At 40.0% G+C, this 23,478-nt stretch overlaps 1 protein-coding gene across 1 annotated transcript in view; it reads left to right on the top strand.

Moving 5' to 3' along the window:
* The window catches only part of LOC116995534 (anoctamin-2-like), a 150,212-nt gene that overhangs the window by 108,020 nt on the left and 18,714 nt on the right, over nucleotides 1-23,478 (top strand). Inside the window, exons 15-19 of the mRNA XM_033058334.1 lie at nucleotides 4,490-4,564; nucleotides 10,403-10,604; nucleotides 14,282-14,393; nucleotides 15,604-15,661; nucleotides 16,517-16,617. Coding sequence (XP_032914225.1) covers nucleotides 4,490-4,564; nucleotides 10,403-10,604; nucleotides 14,282-14,393; nucleotides 15,604-15,661; nucleotides 16,517-16,617 — 548 coding nt within the window. The remainder of the gene's footprint in view (nucleotides 1-4,489; nucleotides 4,565-10,402; nucleotides 10,605-14,281; nucleotides 14,394-15,603; nucleotides 15,662-16,516; nucleotides 16,618-23,478) is intronic.

Genomic DNA, 23,478 nt, shown 5'->3' with positions numbered 1-23,478 from the left:
CTGTGCTACTCTGCATGTTTCAAAGACAGCAAAAATTTTTAATTAAAGGTTTTGCAGTTCTTCATCTGTCTCCAAATGAGTCTTGGCAGTTTGTTTTCCATGTGCAATCCTGAGACAGAACATTACTCACAAAACACAACCACATTTACTGTTAAAATGCCACTGCTGCTTGAGCAAGAAGAATAGAAAATGAATTTCTCTCTTTTAATGATTTCTCTCTTTTAATGGGTTTCAAACCAAAAGCACTTTCTTTTGCTTCTGTGGGAGTGTGAAAGCAGAACTTCTAGATTCAGACAGGAATAGACACAGGCATTGCAGGTGCTCAGCATGGCAGCAGTTTTGTCTTTCCTCCCAGAAGTCTGAGGGCTAATACAAGCCCTCAAAAACTTTGAGGCCCAAATAGAGAAAGAATCCCATGAACTTGGCCGAAGTTTCTTAATTGTAATGACTACTGTGGCCACTGCAAGATCCCAGAAATGCTGATGGTCCCTGATTGTTCTTCTTTTTGTGTCATCACACTGAAATTGATTGTTTTCCAAAACTGCGCATTCTTCGGGCTTTTTCTGGATTATAATTTCCAAATTACTCTTTTTCCAAAGGCTCTTTTTCCAAAGGATCTTTTTCCAAAAGGATCCTTTTCTCCTTGTCTTAAACTTATTTCAAGCCAAAGTAAAATTATAGGGACCCCTTATTTCAGAAGCAGCTCGTTCCAGGCCTTGCCTTGAGCCTGCAGTGTTTTAGGTGTTACACAAATACAAAAGAGCTGTATTTGATACCACAATTCATATTTCTAGATGCTCACTTGGATAGTGCTGTTTTTACATAAATTAAAGATTTGTATTGCAGTAGAAATTAAAGTAAAAATCTACTAAGAAAAGTGCAGTTATAAAAATGGCAATTACTTATTTGAAGCTTCCTGGGCATACTTAGAGATGAATTTCTGGATTTTGTGATTGGAAATATAATTTTGTTGCTTATTTCTGTTGCTAACAGTGTAAGACCTTAGAGAGGAGTCCTGGATTTTGTCCTTTTCTGAGCATCTTTTACTAAATTCCAGTTAATTATTACAGCTCTGTGCAAGTCCAGTGAAATCATTGGGATCGCCCAGGTGCAACCACAGTGAAGACCCTGAATTTCAGCACTGGCACTGCAAAGCAGGAGGGAGAAGAGAGAAAATCTCTGGCCATACTCCCCAGGTGCAGGTTGAGCTAGCACTGCTGATGGTTAGAAACACCTGCTTGGAGGAGGTGTGGTCTTGAGGGAAAATATCAATTAATAACTGAAATACTTGTGATCTGAGCAAAGTGGCTGTGGTTTAATTCACAGAGAAGCATAGAACTGTTTTCAAGAGCTGCCTGGTGCTGTCCAAGTGCAGGGTACTTCCAGGTTTCCACAGCTCAGAGGCCCACCCACCTGAGGATGCAGAGCTGGATCTGTTAGGTGACTCATATGGAAATAAACCATCCAGAAAAATATGGAAGGGATTTAATTTTATCTTTCTTTCTTTTTTGAATATTTTTTAAATTTCAGGTTTTATTTTTTAGTAAGAAAATAGTTGTATGTCTTCGAGGAGCACATTCAATGCATCATTAAACATTAAAACAGGAACACATCACTGCACACACACCAAAACCTGCTCTTCCCTCCACTAGAATTGCAAATCCATCATTGTGTTGAAAGAAAATGAAAGTAAGATTTTTAAAGTAAATCTCTTAGTTTGCCTTTGGCACAAAACCAAACAATTTCTATTGTGAGGTTTTCTGTCTGCATACAAATATTCCCCTGCAGCACAGTTCATCTTGGGGAATGTTCCCCAGTGTAACATATCTGTCACTGAGATTATTCTTCAGATGATCCATTTCATCTTGTTGCGTCAATAAATGCTTACACTTTTCTGCTTCAAATAGAGGATCATCCATCCCAGCTCCTGGCCCTGCACACACACCCCAACAATCCCACCCTGTGCATCCCTGAGAGAGTTCTCCCAACACTTCTGGAGCTCTGGCAGCCTTGGGGCTGTGACCATTCTCTGGGGAGCCTGGGCAGTGCCCAGCACCCTCTGGGGGAAGAACCTTTCCCTGATATCCACCCTGACCCTCCCCTGACTCCACTTCATCCCATTTCCTGGAGTCCTGTCTCTGGTCACAAGAACAGAAGGTAGCTTTCCACTGCCTGGATGGACTGGTAGCTCTGGGATGGGTGAGGATGAACTGTGAAAAACTGAGATGGACTAGGAGCTCTAGGAGGGACCAGGAATACCTGAGACTTCTGGGAAGGATTGGGAGCTCTAGGATATTCAGTTAAATTTCCAAAATTGTTTTCTGCCATGCTAAACGACTTAGTTTTTTCATCCAGCATTTCCTTTCTTCTCATGTTGGCTTAGCAACTCGTCATGTTGTTCAGATCTCCCTTTGGCTGAGTGCTACAGACCATAGCAAACTCATGGAAAAGTAAGGTTCAAGGAAGCACACCCATGGAAGAGCCAGCTGAGAAGATGGCCTGATGACCATCCTGGTGCAACCACTCCCCAGTACAGGATCAGGGAGAGAATGGGAAGGGCAAAAGGGAGAAAATCTCTGGTTGGGATAAAGGCAATTTTATGGTAAAGCAAAGCAGGGAATTAATTCCCTGCTTGCCATGGATGGGCAGGTGTTCAGCCATCCTCAGGAGAATAGGGCCCCCATCACGCTCAACAATTTCTCAGGAAGACAGACACCATTACTCCAAACATCCCTCCCTCCTTCTTCTCCCCACTTTATACACCGATGGTGCTGCCATAAGGTTTGGAATGTCCCTTTGGTCATTTGGGGTCACCTGTCCTGACTGTGTCTCCTCTTAAGTTCCTTCAGCAGTGTGGCAGCAGGACAGGCCTTGGCTCAGTGTAAGCTCTGCTTAGCAATAACAAACCCATCTCTGTATTATCAGCCCTGTGTTCAGCACTAGCACAAGGCACAGCCCCATACAGCCCTAGTGTTACTGTAAAATGTGATGTCCTTCAGGCCTTCTGAGAGTATAATCCCTCAGAACTTCTTTCTGTTCTGTAGAATTGCTGAGTGGTAACAGCCAAAATGCAATGAAATGCATGTGTGCATTCACAGGAATGCTTTTTCAAGTACACTTCCAGCTATGTGCTGGACTCTGTGTGTGAACTGTAAAGAGTATTTTTGTGCTGCATACACTGGGTTAAATTATTGGTGCTTCTGGTTGGGTTTGCTGTGCCCCACTGCTGCCAGGACTGTCCCAAAGGAGAGGTCATGAGAGGGGCTGCTGAGTAATGTTCATTCCCTCCCACAGCGTCTGAGGCACCACCACCATGGCAATGGATGTGCAGGCAGGATTGTGTCCTAGGTCTAATTCCTCATGCTGGTTAGAAAATCCACAGCTGCATTTCAGCACTTATATACTGCATTCCTAATTCTACTTTGGGGAAGCTTCTTTCAAAGGCACAATGCTCCCAGATTTTTATGTTTATCTGAGGGCAATTGTGCCTTAGAAATGGTTTATTGGAAACCTTTGACCTGAGTTCTAATCTGATTTAAATTCATTTAGGTTCAGAATCACTCTGGGCTAACTCCAGTGTAAGGGTAGTACTGGTCCATGGGGCAGCAATGGTGCTTCACAGAAATACCAACAGCAGCTGGCTTTGTGTCCTTAGTTAATTTGATTATATAGTTTTAGTTTAACTTAAACAAAGCAGCGACCTTATTATTATTTTAAGAAACCTATTTTGAGAAGAGGGAATCATATTTCTCCCATAAATCCATCTTCAAATGTCTTCTTTAGATGTACATGCAGCTGGGGCTGGAGCTGAGTTTGTGTGGGGAGGGGAAAAGCGTACTGGATTTCACTGATCACAGTTGCTTTAAATTATGCAGGGAACAGGGAGATGCTGTTTATGCATGAAGAAAACAAGGCTGGCATCAGAGATCAGAGGGGTCTTGCTTTTGTAGTTTCCCTCTGCTATAAAATGAGTACCAGGGGAAGATTGGGGTGTCTTGCAAAAATTATCTGAAGGTCACATTTGATGCTTGTGACCATCAGAAAACAAAATCTGGGTTCAACGGTAGTCAGCATTTTTATCATAGTTTCTGTCTCAAGCACTGCTCTTCTATAGCTTTACAAGAAACAATTCAGAATAAATGCTTGAATCTTGCTTTGCCTAAATATAAATTAAAGTCAGTCTCAGGGATTTCTCCTGATATGATCTTTAGTAAGAGCTGAATACATGTTTTCAAATAATAAATCACAGTTGCATAGGATATTTTCTGGTTTCTGCAGACATATTCTACATGTCTTATTTACTCTTCCCCTCCTTTATCTGAAATTAAAATCTGCTTTAAAATATCAGTGTTCTAAATCACCTAATATACTTCAAAATCACAGCAGGGGAACTGAGAATGGCTGTCAATAACAGATCCTGTTAATTCTAATATTTCCTATTGTACAGTTCTGTCACATCTGTTATTTTGTTTATGTGTTTTGCCTACAGAATGAAAAGGAGAAGCTGACATGGAGTGACCGCATGCCTGGATATGCAGCAAACTTCGGACTCATTTTATTTATGGTAACATAATCTGCACTTCTGCTTGTTTACTAGTGTGAGAAACTTTGCCATGAGCATCTAGAAGGAAACCCTTGAATTGCTGTTCTCAATTATGTTAAAAATCTGAAGGTGAGGTCAGTTTGGGAGAAATATTAGGAAGGTTCATGGAACTCAATTCCTGCTTCCACCTTTATTCTCTTTTTCCAAAGGCTGCTTGTGGAAGGGCTGGCTTTCTGTAATACCTGTTCATTACATGAATTCTGCCTCTCCCCTAGGGTTTCTGCTCCATCTCTGTTATCCAGTGAAGGGATAACATTGATATTTAGTTGTGAAAACAGTATTGCATATGTTGGTCACAGCAATGTTCAGAAAGGTTGAGCTTCGGAACAGGTGACACCCAGGTGAAATATTGAGAAATATTTATCCAAGACACATTCAGGTGAGGAAGATCATGGTACACAGTCCTCCCTTGGAAACAAGAATCAGTTGTGCAGGTCAGCCTCTAAAGTGGGGACACCATTGTCCTAGTTGAAAGTCAAATTTCCAGCAATACAGGCACACCATGAAGCTGCTGGACTTTGTAAACAGCAACGGGAAGGCTTGGCTAACAAACCCCAAATTACATGATAAAGGATCCCGTTATCCCTCTGCTTACAGTAGTAACTGACTGAAAGTTTCTGTTCATATCTACAGCCACTATAAAATGGCATTGAAGTAAGTCTGTTTACACCATTGCATCATCTAACTAGGGAAACTGACCTGGGGCCTAAATTATTTTAAGACACTTACGTGTATTTGTAATTTACTCGAATTTGCATATGTTGCACCAGATGCCCTGTGAAGATTTCATCTATTTTGCTGACAATCAAATGCTCATCTTGAAGTTTATTTCTACACCCTTATAGATATGTTTATATATGTATGAAGATGCATGCATTGCATATTGAGAATATTTTCTGTACATTATAGACGTGTCATTTATGGGTGTACTTGCAGCATTTTGAGTGAGTTTACCATCCTGAGGCCATACTCAGTATTTGCTTTTTAGAAAGAACCTCTAAGTGGCATCAGTCATGACTTCACTTAGAGCAGACCACACTGAGTCTGACTAAGCACACAGCCCTGATTTAGCTTTTACAAGTAATTCTTCTGCAGACAAGGTGCTTACATGTGCTCTTGACTTTCACCACATGTTTAAATCTCCCCTAAGCATGAGCTTAAAGTGCTTTCCTGACTCATAGTCCAGGTATTACCCTCCCTGCTTACTGTTACATCTCAGAGAGATTTATAAAGGGTTATTGCCTAGAGTTTGTGAGATGTAAAATGCAGAGCTCCAATTCTTCAACTCCTGTTCGTGACTAGTGGAACTAGGCTGACTTTCACCATCTGGCAAAGTGGACACAATGATTTTATTTTTGCAATATTTTGAGCATTATTTATATGTAAGTACCTACAAGAGACAACGTGCAAACCATGCATGAAATTCAAGCCAACTCTTGATGAGGGAGAGCACGCTCTGCTATCCTACATGGATATTGCAATCTGCTCTTTACTGGATGGGATGTTTCCCTTTTTCCTGCTAGATTAGTTAAACAGGAATAGGAAAGATCAGACTGAAGTTTTGTTGTCAATCTCTGAAATAGAATTGTGCTGTAAACCTTATTGGTCTCGTTTACCTCTATTTTTATTTTTCACACAGATTAATTATTTTGACTATAAGCCTATGTACAAAATTAATAATAAAATCTTGAATGTGCAGGAGTACCCAGACACAGACCTGCACACAAGTCATAGCAATTTCTAGTGCTGCAGAAATGATTGTTGAATTTTTAATGCTACCTTTTCCAGGCCAAAAGGGTTTGGTGTTTAAAATCTATAGGTACTTTCCATGCAGATTTCTACATTGCTATAGAGTGATTCTGTTTTGTTCTGTCCCTCCTTCCCTGTGCTTTACATCCCATACTTTTCCTGTTGATTCCTGAGGCTGGTGATGGTTTTCTTAGTGTAAAATCTTCCCTTTTTATTTTTTTTCCCTTTACTTCCATTGTGTACTTAATTTTTGGGAATTGTCTTTCAAGAATTGTGTCATGGTCTTTTCCTTTCTTTCTGGCTTTTCCTCTGTTTGTATTAAGCCAGGCATGGTGTTCGCTTTGTTCAAAATGTAGGTTGAAAAAAACACTGTGTTTGATTCTCTTGCTCAGCCTTACATCACCAAACAATTCCAAGGATTACTTCACACATGTATGGATGCTTTAAAATCTGACCACAGTCCTTTTATTGTACACAAAGCCTCATTAGACTGCAGAGGGGGCAGAAGATCCAAGTCTGATTTAAGCTATGCATTTTGCAGGGATTGTAGAAAAGAAGTTCACAAGTTTTATTTTTGCAGAGTGAGATCAATGGTAGCAGATCAGGACTCAGCTGGGCATCTAAAATTTTTCTTGAGTGTGATTAACAGTAACACGCCACAATTTATAAACCTCATATTTAGAAGGCACATGTTGTGGCAGAGGTTTCTGAGCAGGTGATAAAGACACTAGTAGTGCTGGAAGAGAGCAGGGTGGCATGGAGCAATGCAACACTGAGGCTTTTCTTTCCTTGGCTCAGTCAGAGGAAGGAAGAAAATCAATTTGTGTCATGGCAGAAGAGTTCAGCCTCTTCCACCCTATTCTCACTCACATGGTGTAATACTTGACTCTAGAATAGCCCTACTGGGGAGCCAGAGAACTATCTGGACATTAAATTGTTATCCTACTTGGATGGAGGTAGCAGCCTAGCCCACGGGGTTTTATAGCTTCCTTCTCAGATCTAGTTTACTTTCCTGTTTGTCTTCATTCATACCAGGCTCAGTAGGTGACCTTTTCTGCAGCCAATTTTCACATCTGTTTCTAAGCAGCTCAGCCCTGGACAGACTAGTTCAGCTATTCAGGGAAGAAACTGCCATAACAGGGGGGAAGGATGGCCAGAGGGAATGCTGGCAATGACAACAAACCCCAAAGTGGGCACCTGAACAAATGGTGGCCTGCTTGATCAGGAATTTGGCAGAAGAAGTATTTTCAGGAATGAGAGAAATACTGTGAAGATACAGGAACCATTCCCCCTCAGTGACTGTCTGGGGAGTGAGAACTATGCTCACAGTCACTATGCAGTCCTACAGGCCCTCCTCAATTTTCTCTTCTTGCTGGATGCACAGATAATGAAGACTCCTAAAGGAGTGTTTTTCCATCTGTGTCTAAGCAGATGTTTAAAAACAGCTGAGCAACTGAGAGTTTCTGAAGCCCTGGTGCTTTTGCAAAGCAAATATTTTTGTTCTTTAAACAAATAAAACATTTTTTTTCCCAGTAACTTTGTGTACCTTGCTAGGGCACTGCATGGATTGAAAAGGTTGCTTCTCTCTCATCCTCCAGGGCAAGGGGTCCCTAAAATCTTTTGGTCACATTCAAGAGTTTCCTACTGAACTTTCACAATCTGAAATTTCCTCTTTCTCTATTTAGTGAGGACTGTCCCTGACTCTTCTTCCTGTACTGTTAAGATATCATTCCTAAGTGGGAATTCATGATGGGGAGAGGTGTGTGTGGAGGCCCAGGGATCTCATCAGCTCCAGAACGAGGCATCCAATTTCTGATTATCCTTGTCCACCACCATAGTGAAAAAATTGCAAAGAAATCCACAGGGAAAAGAAACAGGAAGAGAGCATTAGGAAGATGATTAAGAAGAAGGAATCTGTGACCCAGATTAAGAAAAAGCAAGGAGCTTAAGGTATCTGTAGAGGTGGAAGGTGAAGTAAATTAATACCAGGTGGTGCTGTTTTGTTTTCTTTCTTTATTGGGGCTTTTACTGTCTACTCTAGTGATTGTAATGGGGAAGCAAGGAAAAAGTTATGGTTGTGTTCCTGCACCTCTTCTGTCACAGCAAGGTAGTTCAGCATGAATGTGATTTTTTTGTTGGTTCATTTGGTAGGTAAGTCAAAACCAAAATAGGTATGAAAACTAGAAATGTTTCCTTGACACAGTGAAAACTACAAAACCAAAGGAAATAATCTTCTATGTAATATGAAAAGTTTTCATTTAAAATATTTCAAGCTCAGGCTTTTATAATTCAACAACATTTAATTTTAAATTAATGAAACAGTTCTTTAAAAAGTAAAATTAAGTGTTTTACTAGGTCTAACATTTTATTACTCTTTGCTGATAAAACACATTTACCAATTTCATCTGGAATCTCCAGCAGTTTATCAAAATAATTAATTTTTAGTATGTTTATTAGTTCTTAAAAGCAAAATGTACCCAGTTTTTACCTTCAACCTTTAATAATTTGATTATTGTTGTGGTTCTTTTGCAAATTTGCAAATTTTTCAATTTTTTTTTCAAATTTTTCAAAATTCTTTTGAAAATTTCCTTTTCATGCAACAACCTTCCTCTGAATCCAGGAATTAAAATGAATGTTAAATTTCCTTAAACCCACGTTTTGAATCTGGGCCCCTAGGCCCATTTTAATAATTGCAGTAGTCTAATCTTTCACATTGAGGTAGTCTCTTTCATCTGAGGACCTCAAGATATTTTACCTAAAATAATGAATGAACACTGGAATTCTTGCTAAAGGCAAAAATGAAAGGGAGAAATGTACCTTCTCCCACTTTTGTGTTGTGATGATGAAAATGTGCTATTTTTTATTATTGTTTTATTGATTGTTTTTTTTTTTTTCCATTGTGGATTGGTTTCTTTTTTTTTTTTTTTTTTTTTTTTTAAAACCAGAATGCCACGAGCCTGTGAAATTCAAATTCTTCTTGTGGGAACTTGACCTTAAGTAGCAGGGCCAACTTTCTTCATCTCATGGGTCAAAGCCAGCCCACGAAGGATGCCAGGGATACCAAGTGATTTCTGGGACACAAATGTAAAATGAAGCCTTAACAACCCTGCTTAGGTCAGTCTTAAAGAAATAGTAACAGGGGAAACTTTTTATTCTTTAGTTGGTAAGTTGGCACTTCTGCTGTGCACAGGTGAAGCTCTTTGAGCCAATAAAGCCCATTTACCTGGCTGCACATAAATATAGGCCCTTCCGTCCAAGCCATCTGAATCTATTGCCAGAAAAAAGAACTTACTTGATTCCTGCTTTGAGACCCAAAATGTCCAAATTTCACTGCATGGATGATGTGTGTACTTTTAATCAGAATGGCCATGCCCATCTGCAGGAATCCATGGAATCTGGATGAAAGAATCACAGATTTGGGTTGAAACGGACTTTAAAGGTAATCTAACTCCCTGTCACTCACTGGATCGGGACACTCAGGGCCCCATCCAGCCTGGCCTTGGACACTTCCAGAGATCCAGGGGCAGCCACAGCTTCTCTGGGCAACCTGTGCCAGGGCCTCACCACCCTCACAGGGGAGAATTTCTTCCTGAAATCTAACAAAAAATGTCCTCTTTTGGTTTAAAACCATCCCCCTTTTCCTACCACTACCTGCTGATGCAAACTCACTTTCCCTCTTTTTTTATAAGCCTCCTCTATATACTGAAAGATACAGGAGCCTTCTCTTTTCCAGGTTGGAGAATCCCAACTCTCTCAGACTGTCTTCACAGGAGAGATGCTGTGTAGCATCTGAGCATCCAGCTCCCTGTGCATCTTGTGTCAGTTGGACTGTTGTGCCAGTTTAGAGTTGTGCATCCATTTCCTAATTTCTTATTTATGTCCCTGTTTGTTGGAGAGCTTTGAATCATTGCCTTTTAATTCAATCACCTTCATATTATCACCGTGCAGTAAGAACCAGCTCCGCAGTGCCAATTCATGGAACACACCCAACCTCCCAGCCAAAGCTTCTGTTTCCAAGGTGAGCTAATCCATGTGTTCATTTGTTTGCAGATCATGCTGACGTTTTCAGCAGTGTTCGGTGTCATCGTGTACCGAATCACCACAGCAGCGGTTTTGTCCTTCAGCACAAATGAGACAACCAGGTCCAACGTCCGAGTGACCGTGACTGCCACGGCTGTCGTCATTAACCTCGTGGTGGTCCTCATCCTCGATGAAATTTATGGAGCTGTGGCCAAATGGCTGACAGAAATCGGTAAAGCTGCCTCGCCACGTTCCTCATTAATCCAAGTATTGACACGAGGGGGTGCACAGAGGAATATTTTCTCCTGGACAGGGCCAGTGGAAACATTCAGGCCTGTTAGGTACCTCTTTACTGCTAGGAGCTGCAGAAAATCAGTGGGTTGTTTAAAAAATGGTGATGGCTCTGACAAAGTTTTGCTGATGTTGTTTCCCTGATGAAAGTTTTAACCATTTCCTTACTGCTCAAATGAATTTTTTGTTCCATTCTAGGGGTATGTCTGGGATAGGCTTTTTATTAATGATTTCTATTGCAGTTAGTGGATGGACTTTCAAAATTTATTTCAAACATCACAATATTGCTGCAAGCCCGGCTATTTATTTCTTTTGAAGGGAAGTAATTCCTTTGACTACTAAAGAGGTTTAGGCCTAAAGTATTGATTTGTTATATACATTAGGCTAAAGATGTTTACTATTTAGACTGGGGTTTTTTTTTATTATATAAATTAGACTGAAGATGTTTACTGATAGTGCCTTTACTCTTAAGACTTCTGTTTCTTCTCAATTTCTCAGTATACTTTTAAATTCACAAATGAAAGCATCTCTTTCAGTCCTATTTTTGGAAGAACATTACAAACTACAGTTTCACAGTTACTAGAGATCCAATCCTGGATTTTGGAAGTATGGTCCTATTTGTTAAATGCCTAAAGTATTTGAAAGAAATTAAGACAAAGCAAATTGCTACTTTAGTGGGTTAATTTGTTTTTTTATTTCTATTTTGCACCAGGCATTGAGCAGATTGTAACAGGGCCACAAAAATGGACTCTGTTCTAGTGGCATAAATGAGCTCAGGCCCACTGTCCAGGCCAAAATTGTACCCAGATTTTCAGCTTTCACATAAGTGACAGGCTGCTAATTGTGTGTGACCTGGTCAATTCTGTTCATTGCACCTGCCCAGGTAAGAAAGGGCAAAAATGTTAAAGAGTGACCCAGCTGTGTGGGAAGAGTAGGAAAAGATGGAGACTTCTCCAGCAGCTTCTAGGCAGGAGCTGGGAAGTGCTGGGTGCTGCCATGGCCTCTCTTAGGCAAGTACAGGAGGAAAATCTCCCCCTTTGGAATGTGCACCAGGCTGAACTGTAAAATAAAAAAATTCTCACTTGCTGATTATTGTCCCCCTTGTCACTTTGCATTTAATTCTAATCCTATCTTTATTAGGGCAGCATTCCTGATCAACCATCAGATGTTTTATTTAAGAAAGATCCAGTCAGAATAATCTCTAGTGCTACAAATTACAAGAGTTCACTCAGGCAGCTTTCTCCAGCGCTAGGCTCAGATGCCAAATGTAATCAAAGTGTTTTAAAAAATTACAATTCATGCATGCTGATAAATGCTGCTTAACTTGTGAACTCTCATTTTGCTGAGAAGAGAAAAACATACTCAATTCTCTTGTCACGCTGCACTTAATCCACAAGCTGAAGAACACACTTGTTGGGCTGAAGGAGTAGCTCTTGACAGCTTAAGTTTCTATTCAAACCCCAAGTACACTTGAATCTCTGTTCAGGTGAAAAATACATCTGTAAGCACAAGAATAGCTCTGATAGCAATTGTGTTAATCATAGGATCACAGTTGTGCATATGCCTCAATACCTCCTCAGTCAGTGCCTGGAGGAAAAGAGTGGGACTTTTGTCATTATCAATGCAGAGAACTTGTCCAGGATGGAGCAGGGCTCCTCTGGACCCAGCAGAAGGGGACACTGATGCCCCTTTATCCCAGATGAGACCAGCCAGAGTGCAGATGGTGTCCTGCTATTCCCAGGAAGAGTAGATCATCTTCAATAATCAGGTGGTGCCAGACAAGATTTACATCTCACTTGTAACTCAGAATCACAGAATGGTTTGGATTGGAAGGAACCTTAAAGCTCATCTTGCTCCAAGCCTCTGCCATGGGCAGGGACACCTTTCTATCCCAGGTTACTCTGAGACCCATCCAACCTGGCCTTGGACACTGCCAGGGATCCAGGGGCAGCCACAGCTTCTCTGGGCACCCTGTGCCAGGGCCTCACCATCCTCATAGGGGAGAATTCACTGAGGCCAAGGATGAACCAGTGAAACGGGAACAAAATGAAAGCTACTCATGTTTGTCCCTTGCAAACGCAGCAGCTCCTTCAGAGAGCTAAGGCCCATTCCACCTTTAGCTCATCTCATCTGCCACCTGCAAAGTTCCAGCTGCCCAATTTTGGCATAACAACCCAGCACTGAGTGTTTCATTTTTTTGGGATGAAGGAGTTTTCTTCATTACTAATGCACCTATTCTGGCTGAATGCATTTCTCATGCAGCACACCCGAGGAGCTGGAGGACAAATTCTACACATGCCTCTAAAGCTATGGTATAGGATGTCTGACGGAGCCTCTGGAACCATATATGGTGTGCAAATGTTCTTCCAGAGGCTGAGCTCATCCTTGGGGGGGTTCTCTGTAAAGCAGAGTTTAGGATTTTTCTCCCTCAAATGAAAAGCTGCACTGCTGTTATTCAATATTCCTGTTGTCCTGAGCCTTTGTCTTGTGGATCTATTCAGTGTATGGGGTCACCTACAAATTGTTTGAAGGTTTAATTAAGCTTTTTTTATACATATTGGTGGATTATGCATTAGGGCTCATCAGGCTGTGGACTGATCTTTTATGAAAATGTTGTTGAAAGTATCACAGAGAAAGCCAGGCAGTGAGGGGTTCATTAGGCTTTTCTATTCCTTTAGTGCAAAAGTTATCTCACTGTGTCTTTAAGAAAAACGCCCCAAAACATCAGCAAACAGAACACTCAAACTGTGCCTAAAACAAAGCTTTACAAGTACATCAGCATGTTTAATGAAGTCCTTAAACCAGAGCTCTTATTATTCTACACTTTTTTTGTGCCACTGAAGTTCAGCCAAGAATGATAAATTTAATAATAAAATTCTCTTCTTTCATATTAGATACAGTTTAGGATGAGCAGAGAAACACAAGGGTTTCACCAATATAAAATCTTTTAAAAAGGATCCTACTGACAGATTGAAAAGCCTCTATCTTATACCTGTGTTTTCTGCTGCCAGAAAATTTTCACAGAAATTGAAAATAAATCTGGGAACAGAATAATGAATACTGAAAATATCTAAAGCAAGAAATCTTGAAATACAGAACATACATAGTGAATTGTAAACAAAAACGTGCCTTTATTTTGTACTTAACTCACGTAATACCTTATTAAAAAATGTATTTGGTCTTGCGTTTAGCATCAACTATACCAACAATCTCACCACAGAAAAGAAGGCTTGTGGACTAAAAGTTAAGGATGCTTTTAAGGTGTTTTTTCCTGGTTGAAAGTCTTTCTACTTTCCTTTCAGCAGTTCTCAATTGAGAATATGAATGTTTTGGTTTTTTAGTTGTGCAACTGTGTAACAGATACACTCGTGTATGTTAATATCCATATATACAGCAAGGTAATTTATAGTGTTTTTGCTTTGTGGAATTGAATATCTCTGGAAATCAGGACTCTGTGACAGACCTAGTGGCTTTGGTACAAATTAGAGGTACAAAAGAAAAACTAATACAAGCCCAGAGTCTGAAGCTTGGTTTGTTTTTTTGTACATGTTTGGGGATTCAGTGATTTTTATATACTTACTGATTCAAGTCTCTGGTTTGCTTTTTTTCTTTCCCCAGAAATACCAAAGACAGAGAAAACTTTTGAGGAAAGACTGATTTTGAAGGCATTCCTACTGAAGTTTGTGAATTCTTACGCATCAATTTTTTATGTTGCCTTTTTTAAAGGAAGGTAGGATAAATATCCTTTACATGTGTATATATATTTCTGTATATGCATTTTTATATATGTTTCTATATTAGTGGATCTGTGTTTAAAAATGGGCACAAAGGCCTGGGACTGATCATCTTTGCCAGCTCTGAAAAAATATCATTGACAGGGTTATCTAAAGTTAATAATTCATCTTAGTTTTAAAAAAACTGTTGTTTCTATAATAAATGGTGCTTACTGAACTTTCCACAGTTTAGCAAATTTTCCTTGAAGCATCATTCAGCAAAGAAAGGTTTTCCTGTTTCATTTGAAATTAGAGAACTCTTTTTTTCTATTACTTTCTCATTATTTTGCATTATTCTCCCGTATCATATTAAGAAATAGTTACGGTCAACTGGCAAATGAAGTGATTAACCAAAAAACTAATTCAGCTGTCCTGCTAAATAAGTGTGACTTCCTATGGGCTCAGAATCCTTGTCTTTTGGGACCCAGTCATCCACATGCTTTTGAATGGGAAGCTTAAAATGATTCTTTACTAAAACTTTGGGAAAAAATGTTTAAAACATCCTCTGGATTCTGTTTCCTACCGTTTTGCTCTTCCTTTTGAGGACTGTAAAGTTTGTTAATCTCTTCACTAATCTCTTCACTAATCCTACCCAGCACCTTTCATTTCAGGATTAATGATACATTTTGCCAGAGGTTGCAAACATTGTAAGACACCAATGACAAAAAGGCACAAAATTCTGTCATTTTTTTGACCGTATTTTTGTGTTGTATGGTTAGAATAAAGTAAATATTGCTTCTCCTGGTGTAGTCAGAAGAGTGTTGGTTGTGTATAGATGTGCAAACAATTCCATTTGGGGCATTATTCACATGTAAGTGAATGTGAATTAGGATATGTGTCTCCAGATTTATTTACCACCTCTAATCAAGTAAGGGCATTTATTACTACATTTTTTTAGCACTGAAAAATATTTTATTAAAATTATTTTATCCAGATGAAGTAGAAAACCATTTGTAGAGGCCTGTTGCTTTGAAATAAAGCTGAATATGTGCTGAGCCCTTGAAAATTCATACTGAAGAAACTACTTCTGAAATATTTTGGCTAACACAAATGAATAATCTTGATTTCAAAGTCAACTTTTTTTGGTGTTTTTATATTAAATCATGGTGGAAAAAATAGCTTGTTTTTCTGTTTTTATACTGATTTATGTATTATAATTTCTTTCAGGTTTGTTGGCCGTCCTGGTCGTTATGTGTATGTGTTTGAAGGTTATAGGATGGAAGAGGTAAGTACATATGAAATTCAAATTGCAAGTAAAATCCTTTACACAAAGAAATATATATACAGTGCTCAGTGGACTACAGACAACGGGAAAAATAGAAAACACATGCTAAAACAAGAGGCTAAATCTTCAACTTGAATAGGCAAAACCCAGGGTTTCCATCTAAGGCAACTTTGTATTCTTTATTTCTGCGGTTTTGACTATTTCATGGTCTTTCTTAGGTGAACCTTCACCATTTCTGTGCTTCCCAACTGGGCACTAAGGCACAAACATTCCATGATTTGGTTGAGGCCCTTGGGAAGTGTGAATCTGGCTTCCCATTCTGCAGATTGCTTGAAGCTTGGCCATTTTAATAGCTTAAAAACCTGGAGCCATTTTGTGCTAAACCTATAAACATCTCTTTTTTAAAAAAAATCCCTCATGGAGGGCATTGCTGTGGGTATTCCCTTGAAAGCTGAGAGATGTATTCGAGGTTTGACAATAAAGCTGACATAAAAGTCTTTGCAAGATTGAAGGTTTTCTTTCCCTCCTGGGAGATATCAGGTTGGAAAAGTATTGGTGATCCTGCTTTATGTTTATTACATTGATTTTATAGTAAATATTTTTTAAGGAAATATAGGAGTCCCAGGGCACAGTGAGTTGTTTCAGAGCTCTGCATTTTTTTCCATAATGCAGTTTTATAAGTGGAGATGAAATACCTTGCCAAGCACAGATTTGCAGTGATGGATGAAGTCCATGATCCCACACAAATTGGTGGCAGGGACAGTGGGCACAAGGAGACACTGGGAGCTCTCCCAAGTGAGTATTTTAAAATTAATTCTCTTAATCCCTTTACACTCTGGTTTTGTTTAATTGCAGTGTGCACCAGGAGGGTGTCTGATGGAGCTCTGCATTCAGCTGAGCATCATCATGCTCGGAAAGCAACTGATACAAAACAATCTCTTTGAAATTGGAATCCCGTACGTATCCCAATCTTTTCCATTATGTGTTATTCCTATGGCACAGTAAATCAAAGCCTTGATCCTTAGTCAGCTAAATGGGACTTTTGCTACTGCCTTCAGTGGGTTCTAATTGAATGTGATGATAAATCACATTTTTGGTTGTGGTGGAATGATCTGGTTGTATTTTATGTTGAATAATTGGCTATATCTTCACTAAATAGCTTAAAGAAAATGATGGAATATATGAAATAATTGATTTAAATTAATTTTAGAAACCAGGGAAAACAGGCAAGATATGATAGATCTCCTGGGAAGTTTCAGAGAAGCTTTCAGGACAGCAGCATTGAATACAAATTAGCACAAAGTGGAGGGGAGATAGTGTGGGGGAAAGCAATAGCCCATAAAGATGTTAAAATCTATTACTTGATCTATGACTGTTTTATGGGTTTAGGGATGAAATCCACACATTTCCAAGGTGCCTTTATGTCCTTCTGTGATGATGCAGGGGCAAGCAGAGACACCGACAGCTCAGTGCCTTTCTGCCACGGGCTGCTTCAGTGCTCAGTTGCCTGCTCCAAATACAACAGGAAAACTCTCCCTGTGTCTCACCAGCGCCATGGGGATCTTCAGGCACTGGGAATCCACTGAGAAAGTCCTGCTCCTGCCTCTTGGGAGGTTTGCTTAATGGTGGCAGTGGCCTGTGAAGTGTTGGAGATGAAGAGTCTGGTTTAGACATCTCAGCTCCACTGAAATGAGGCAGAATCTTCCAGCTCTGCTGTCAACAGCTTTTAGGTCACATCCATAAGGCCGTGAAGATGGTAACTAGAAATTAAGAGGAGTGATTCTTAAAAGATATGAAATATATTTCAAACGAGTCCTTTTCCTCCCTTTTCTCAGCAAGAATCTTTTTTGTTCCTTGCAAGGAATTTAAATAGAGAGAGGAAAAATTCCCAAACAAATCAGTTGTAGATTATGGATGGTTTCATTATTCTTGTGTCAAAGTTCAATAGGGAGGCCTGTTTTCTGTCTGCATCTCATTGAGTTTACATTTTATTTTGAGAAAAGGGTGGTAAATCATTCCCAAAATATCTGACATGTTGAAGGCTTAAAGCTTTCTCAGTGTAAACCTGGTGTAATTTGTTTCTTGTCTTCCAAAAACTTACTGCTACTGGACTTTTTTAATGGGGATTTTATGATGTTACAAATACTGTATTTATTATTTTTGACTCATGAAAGCATGGGCTGATCCAGTCCAAACAAAAAGTCATGTCCAATTATTTTTCATTTCCCTCCCTTTTGTGCAAGAATGCAATAATTTCATCCCATTTTTCTGCCTCGGATATGCTCCCCCCACTCTTCAGCCAACAAACTGTGATGGCCTCAATTTTCAAAACTGTTTGAAAACAAATGTACTTTCATCCTCCCCTTCCTAGATAAATACCTCATTTCAGTCACAATGCTATCTTGCCATGCTGGAATAAATGTATCTGCTTTTTCTTTGTTTGTCTGCATACGCTAGAGAATTGTATGCAATTCTCTATGTGTATCTGTAGGGCTTGGCCCTTCTCCTTGGACCTGTTTGTACCAGAAGAATCACTGAGCACCTAATTAAATCAGATTTAGCCTTCTATTCCTTTATGGGCCACTGTACTGGTGTGGCTGGATCCTTAAGGGTTCCAGCAGCTGCATTTTCATCCCCCCTAGCCTTGCGCCTCTTTGGAGGGACTGAGAGTTGGGTGAATAACACAAATTCTTCCATTGACTCCCTGTATTTTCCCATGGGCAGAGTGCTGCCACTAACCTTCTCCATATGGAGAGACAGAAGGGGATATCATAAATGGTGATTTGCTCCTCAGAATCTGGTGCTGTCCCCTGCACATCTGTAACATAAAAGCACCTCCCTGCTGAGTGTCCTGGTTTCGAGGACAGGTGTCTGCTGAGAAAGGCAGGAACTTCTCTTTGAAATGGAGAATGTAAACCCCCTCCCTCCAAATTATTATAACTTTGAAATCAAGGGGCTTTCAGGCAAAGATATGGGAATTAGGAATAACTGTTATTTTCTAGGGAAATTAAAATAGAAATACAGTACTACAAAGAAACAAACTCCAAACCCTGACAAAGTCAGAGTACAACCTGACACCCCGTCAGGCAGGGTGTTGGTAGCAGTCCCATTCCATGGTGGCTGCATCCTCCTGCAGTGACAGATGTGGCTCAGTTGGAGCAGTGCTCCTGTACAAGGTGCAGTTTTCCTCTGAAGGTGATGATGTGGAAAAGTCCAGTTTTCCTCTGGAATCCAGTGGAAAAAGAGTTCCCTCGGTGTCCCAAAATCTCAGGTTTTATCTTGGTACGAAAGGCTTGGCTCTTCTCCCTAGCTGGACCATCTCCCAATGGGATGCAGTAATTTATCAGTCACACAGTGGGACTCAATGGCCCATTAACAGAAGATATCTCCCTGGAGGAAAGATGGGTTGTGAAAAGATAAAGGACAATGCCCCACCTGGTTTCAAAGGATGGCTCATTAGCAGAGAATATCTCCCCCAGAGTTAAGAATCACTGCCCCACCTGGTATCAACAGATGGTGATAGAATACATACTTTTGGTCACAATCTGTATTGCAACCCATGACACTGAGTTATCTGATGATACTCATCAAAAAAGTTTTTTTCCTCACTGAAATGTCAGGATTTCAAGTTTGTATTTTGCTTTTTTTTTTGTTTTGTTTTTTTGGGGTTTTTTTTGTTTTGTTTTGTTTTTTGTTTTTTTAAATCTTTTGATTTCATTCACCAGAAAAACAAAGGTGTTTTAGTTGATTTTCAGAAATCCCAAATCCCATTTTCTTCTCTTTCTCCTCAAAAAATACTGGTAAGTAGATGATAGAGTAAGTTTGCAAGCAACAGTCATCCTTTATATTCCTAGAACCCCAAACTGGAAAGAACTGGAAAGCATCTTTCCATTTCTTCATTCTGCTTTATCCATGGTCAGTACTGGGTGATGAGGGAAATTTCAGATGTCAGCCCTGCCTTTTTGGGGGTCATGGGGGACACATCCTTGCTTTTCCCTTCAATGTTTCTGTAGAAACCGCTGCCACAGCTATGATAGATGTGATTGCTGGTCTCCTAAGCCTGGTGTGATTTCTTTTTTAAAATTTCTGTATCCAGCAATAGCAAACCAGCTAGGTAAATTGAACAAGATTTGAATTATAGAAAACTAAGCCCTCTTGAACTGCAATGTGTGTTCTGTGGGGCTGGAATTCACAAGTTTAACAGATGTAAATATGCCACAGTTCACTCAGATGTGTCACATTCTTTTACTGTTGCCACAGGAATTGACCCTAAAAGGCTGCAGGGTTTGAAAGCCTTAACCCAGAGTTTTTTAAGACCCTTTTTATTCAGTTCTTGTTTTTTCTGAACTTATTGAAAAAAAAAAAAATCCATGTGGTTCTTTTATTACTCTCTGTCTTTGACCTTGGTGCTAAACCCTTAGGGTGAAATCCTGGCCCTATTGAAGTGATCAGCAAAACTATTGAATTTAGTGAGGCCATGGTTATGGCCCTTTTATTCAGCATCAATTTCCATCACTTTCTTCAAAATATGCATGAATATACTGGATGAGAATACCAATAATGAGTTAATAAAATTCATTTAAAGATAACTCTTTATAGGTATTATCTCTTATGTTGCTTTTTACCTTTACTAAATTATTCTTAATTAAAGATTTGCATGGTGTTTTTTGCTATTTTTTTCCTTTTCCTGTTTTTTACTGTTGTTGTTTTCCTCTGAATAAACCACAAACACAACTGAAACTCCTGTAGAATCCAGGATATCTGAGTGTGCCAAGGAAGCATGGCTGTGCCAAAAATTTGTGGGAGAACAAGAAGTTTAGATATGTTTGTTCACCCCCTGCCTCCTTCTTGCACCTGTGAATGTGGAAAGGTGTTTCTTTATGTGAACAGACTGTAGGAATATGACTGAAGAAAAGCCTGGATCTTCAGTGTTCCTTCCCAAAAGCAGGAAAGAAAATTACAGGTGAGGACACAAGAGTCTGGGTCACTGCTCCTCCTTTTCTCCAGATACAAGTACTCCAGCTGCTCAACCTAAGAATCTTTTCTGTTTAGCTTTCTCCCTACACCTTTTCCCACTGTCCTGCAGATCAAAAAGCATCAATTGGCAGGAGAGCCTTAAAAATCCTTCTGTTATAAATTATCCTTTATTCCTGACAGCTGGGTTCTAGGGGCTTTCTGTCTTTTCATGTAAAACCTCCACATGCATCTCTGTTCTAGCAAGTATTCATGGAATCATGGAATCACAGAATGGTTTGGTGTGGAAGGAACCTTAACGACCTCCCAGCTCCAAGCTCCTGCCATGGGCAGGGACAACTTCCCATATCCCAGGTTGCTCAGAGCCCCATCCAGCCTGGCCTGGAACACTTCCAGGGATCCAGGGGCAGCCACAGCTTCTCTGGGAAACCTGTACCAGGGCCTCACCACCTTCACAGAAAGGAATTTCTTCCCATATTCCATGTAGATCTGCTCTCTGTCAGTGTGAAGCCATTCCACCTTTTCCTGCAATCCATCCTTGTTAATAGTCTCTCTCCATCTTCCCTGTAAGTTCCCTTCAGACACTGGAAGACTCAGTTAAGTCCCCTTGTGCCTTCTTTTTTCCAGGTTGAACAATCCCAATTGTACAGCCACTGAAGATACAAACACCTGTTCCAACAAAGTCATTTTCCTGCATCTGTCCTCTTTCAACCTGCCCTCCAGATGTCCCACCTCTTCAGCCTCTATCCATTCCACTCTGTGTCACTCCACAAATTTCTCTTTTTTCCCAAGTCATCATCATCCTTTCCCCTAAATTCCCCAAATCCAGCTGTTCCTTCTTATTGTATCAATAGAGAAACTGTTGAATCATCTCTCTGATTTTTGAAAAGGAGCCTTCACCTAATCACCATGTGCTTACAGCCCAGCCAGGATCACTTGGAGCTTGATTTCTCTCATCATATTTTTCCTCAGAAACTCAAGGGTTATTGACAGGTGGGGCTGTAGTGATTTTATGCACACTTCAGATGCTTGTTAACATGCATAATGCAGTGCTTATTGGTTATACTGGGAATTACAATCAGCATAATTCACCCATGTTCCCACCTCTTACCTAACACAATAATTTGGTGCCAATCCCCTATGAGAAGCTGCAATGTCATTTCTAACTGCTCCAGATGCAGCCGGACAAAAACCTGTTCATTTTCTTTCCTTCTCATCCTGCATTCATTCTTCTCACCTGCTGTTCAGTCTCCTTAAGGATGCACCTTGCTTTTTGCCATTCCCTGGTAAAAGGACCAGAAATAGTGGCTGTTCTACAGCTCTACAATTTTCCCTCTTTGCCCAGCTCTGTGTGGAGTCATGAGACTTTGCTGCATGAGTCTCTTCAGCACAAAGCTTGGGCAAACCTACCTCTTCCTCATTGTGGGGGGCTGCCTGGCAGGAACAAATCAGAAGCTAAAAGAACTCTTCTTCTGTCAATCTTCTTTAAAAACGTTGATCTGGGTAATTAAGAAATAGGCTTTGAACAAAAGGCTTTTAAATAACATACTCAGTTTTAGCATCACAATCATCAGTACAGAGAAAGAGTTCTGCAAAACTCATTTTCATTGCCCTATTGCTGTGTAGCTGGAGAATAACACCCTGCAAATCCCTCTTCTCTGTTCCCTTAACTTTCTGACACATTTCTGCTTGGTATCAAACTTCACATGCTTGGATATGACACAAAGGTACTTTTTTTTTGTTTTGGTGGAAAATTTGAAATAATTGGTTTGGCTTGCTTTCAGTCAGTTGATCTTTCAAAAAAATACATACAAAGAAACATGCAGGCACTCATCAAAGCTGAACACCAAATGGTTAAAGGTGCTCCTCATGCCTGGCTTAGAGATAACCAGATGAAAAATTAAAAATTATTCTGAGCAATTGAGCCCTGGATTTGGTATATTCCCAAATAAACATTAAAACCAACAATTGTTTTAGTTACTGAGTTCTTGTGGTAGGTGTGTGTATGCATTAAACTCCAAAACTACATTCTGTGGTGCTGTAGCTGAAGGATTAGATCACATGCGCACAGATTTCACATCTAAACACACACAAATTTTATCTCAGCTGCTGCTGCACCGTGACAATGAGATGATCTTCACTCTCATCTGCCCACAGAAGTGTGAGGGACATTTATAGCTCATATTATTTCATTGGAACAGAAACCAGCACTGTCTTGAATTTACTGTTCACCATCCTCTGAGAGTCCCTCCCATTAGGAAATTAATTATTAGGATATGTTGGAAGAGCATCCTGGGAATTCTTTGATTGTTTTAAATCCTGCCCCAGCCTTCTACCCTCTGAATGCTACATCACCTCTGTCACAGACAAGTTCTCTTGGCTACCATAAAAACAGAGGGGGAGAAAGGGAATTTTAGTGTCTTGAAATGGCTGAGTTTGCATGATGTAGGAGGTAAATGTCTTTGTAAGGATTCATCTAATTCTTTCTCGTGAAGCTTTGTTTTATATTTACCCCCACCCTTTCATTAAAAGTCTGTAATCTGAACATCCTGGGTACCAGTAATGCCAAAGTACTGATGATGCTGCCATCAGACTTGAGAACTACATTTTCCTCAAACAAAAGCTGTGTCCTGTTGATTTTTGAAACTTTATGATCCAGGATCTGAGAAGGCTTGATGCAATTTAGACCTGTTTAAAGGTCCAATTCCTCCATATTGGTGATGAAATGGAACCTGGTAGGTGCAGAGATTCCTCAGTCACTGTGGTGTGGGAACACAGCGATCCCATGGCTCAGTATATGTTTGGGAATGAAGCAATAAACCCACACAGCAAAGCCTTTATTG

Source organism: Catharus ustulatus, chromosome 4, assembly GCF_009819885.2.
Source record: "Catharus ustulatus isolate bCatUst1 chromosome 4, bCatUst1.pri.v2, whole genome shotgun sequence".
NCBI lineage: Eukaryota > Metazoa > Chordata > Aves > Passeriformes > Turdidae > Catharus > Catharus ustulatus.
Note: the sequence above shows the minus strand (reverse complement) of the source record. Positions and strands in the feature narration are given on the sequence as shown.